General features: G+C 45.4%; 1 protein-coding gene across 1 annotated transcript; it reads right to left on the minus strand.

Moving 5' to 3' along the window:
• LOC118839550 (olfactory receptor 51L1-like) lies at positions 1–948 on the minus strand. Its single transcript, XM_036747024.1, has one exon. It carries the CDS (start codon positions 946–948, stop codon positions 1–3), a length of 948 nt encoding a protein of 315 aa, XP_036602919.1.
• Between the last annotated feature and the right edge of the window lie 346 nt (positions 949–1,294).

Here is a 1,294-nt window from a genome sequence, read left to right on the forward strand (position 1 = left end):
TTAAAACAATTTCCTTGTCCTGAATTTGTGGATGATCCCTGCACGGATTTGCTTGGTCCTGACACTGTAGACAACCGGGTTCAGTACAGGTGGAAGAAGTAAATAAACATCAGCCATAATGATGTGTATTGTGGGTGACAAGTGCCTCCCAAAGCGGTGTACCACAGAAACACCAATCACAGGCACAAAGAAAATAAGCACCACACAGACATGGGAGACACATGTGTTGAGTGCCTTAAGCCGTTCTTCATGGGATGCAATGCCCAGCACAGCCCAAAGTATCAGCAGATAGGAGAGTAGGATGAAAACTGAGTCTATGCCCAGGGTGACAATAACCACACACAGTCCATAGATGCTGTTGACCCTAGCATCTGAGCAGGACAGCTTCAGTACATCCTGATGGAGACAGAAGGCATGAGAGAGGATGTTGGTGTGACAGTAGTGGTACTGTTGTAGAAGCAGGGGTGTGGGCAAGACAACCCCCATACTCCTCAGCAAGCAAGCCAGGGCAATTTTGACAATGACACCATTGGTGAGGATAGTAGCATAGTGGAGTGGGAAGCAGATGGCAACAAAACGGTCAAAGGCCATGGCCAACAGCACTGAAGACTCCAAGAAGGTGAAGGTATGGATGAAGAAGAGCTGGGCATAGCAGGCACTTGCTTGGATCTCCTGTGTATACTGCCACAGAACTCCAAGCACGGTAGGCAGTGTGGACAGTGACATACCTAGGTCAGTCAAGGCCAGAAGGGACAGGAAGTAATACATGGGCTGGTGAAGAGAGGTCTCTGTCCAGATGATAACCAAGATAGCGACATTGCCTCCAAAAGCCGCTAAGTAAGCAAGACAGAAGGGGATAGAGAGCCAGACATGCACTGACTCAAATCCTGGGAAACCCTTCAGAAGGAAAATGGGATCCATGGCATCACTGCTGTTTGATGACATCATGATAGGCCTGGGGATACCTCATGAGAGGAAAAGCTTGGCCTGCCAGAGTGAGAAAGAATTCATAATGTCAACAACTGAGAAGGAGCCCTCTATGTTCATCCATTGACATATACTTGAATTATTTCCTTATGGGTTTAGGTTAGATATTAGCATGAATTGCCCAAAGTTGGAGGTTCTAAAACACAAAATTATCATACCTAGGACATGCAGAATGTTTTATTTGACAGCTCAATGTCATTTTAAATTATCTGGAAATTTTCAGGTCAGAATTCTGTTTCTTTTGGCCAAACATTAGTGCAAATCTTAGAGAGCCAAAAGGGGATGTAAAGAAGCTTCAACATGTTGT

Source organism: Trichosurus vulpecula, chromosome 2, assembly GCF_011100635.1.
Source record: "Trichosurus vulpecula isolate mTriVul1 chromosome 2, mTriVul1.pri, whole genome shotgun sequence".
Lineage (NCBI taxonomy): Eukaryota > Metazoa > Chordata > Mammalia > Diprotodontia > Phalangeridae > Trichosurus > Trichosurus vulpecula.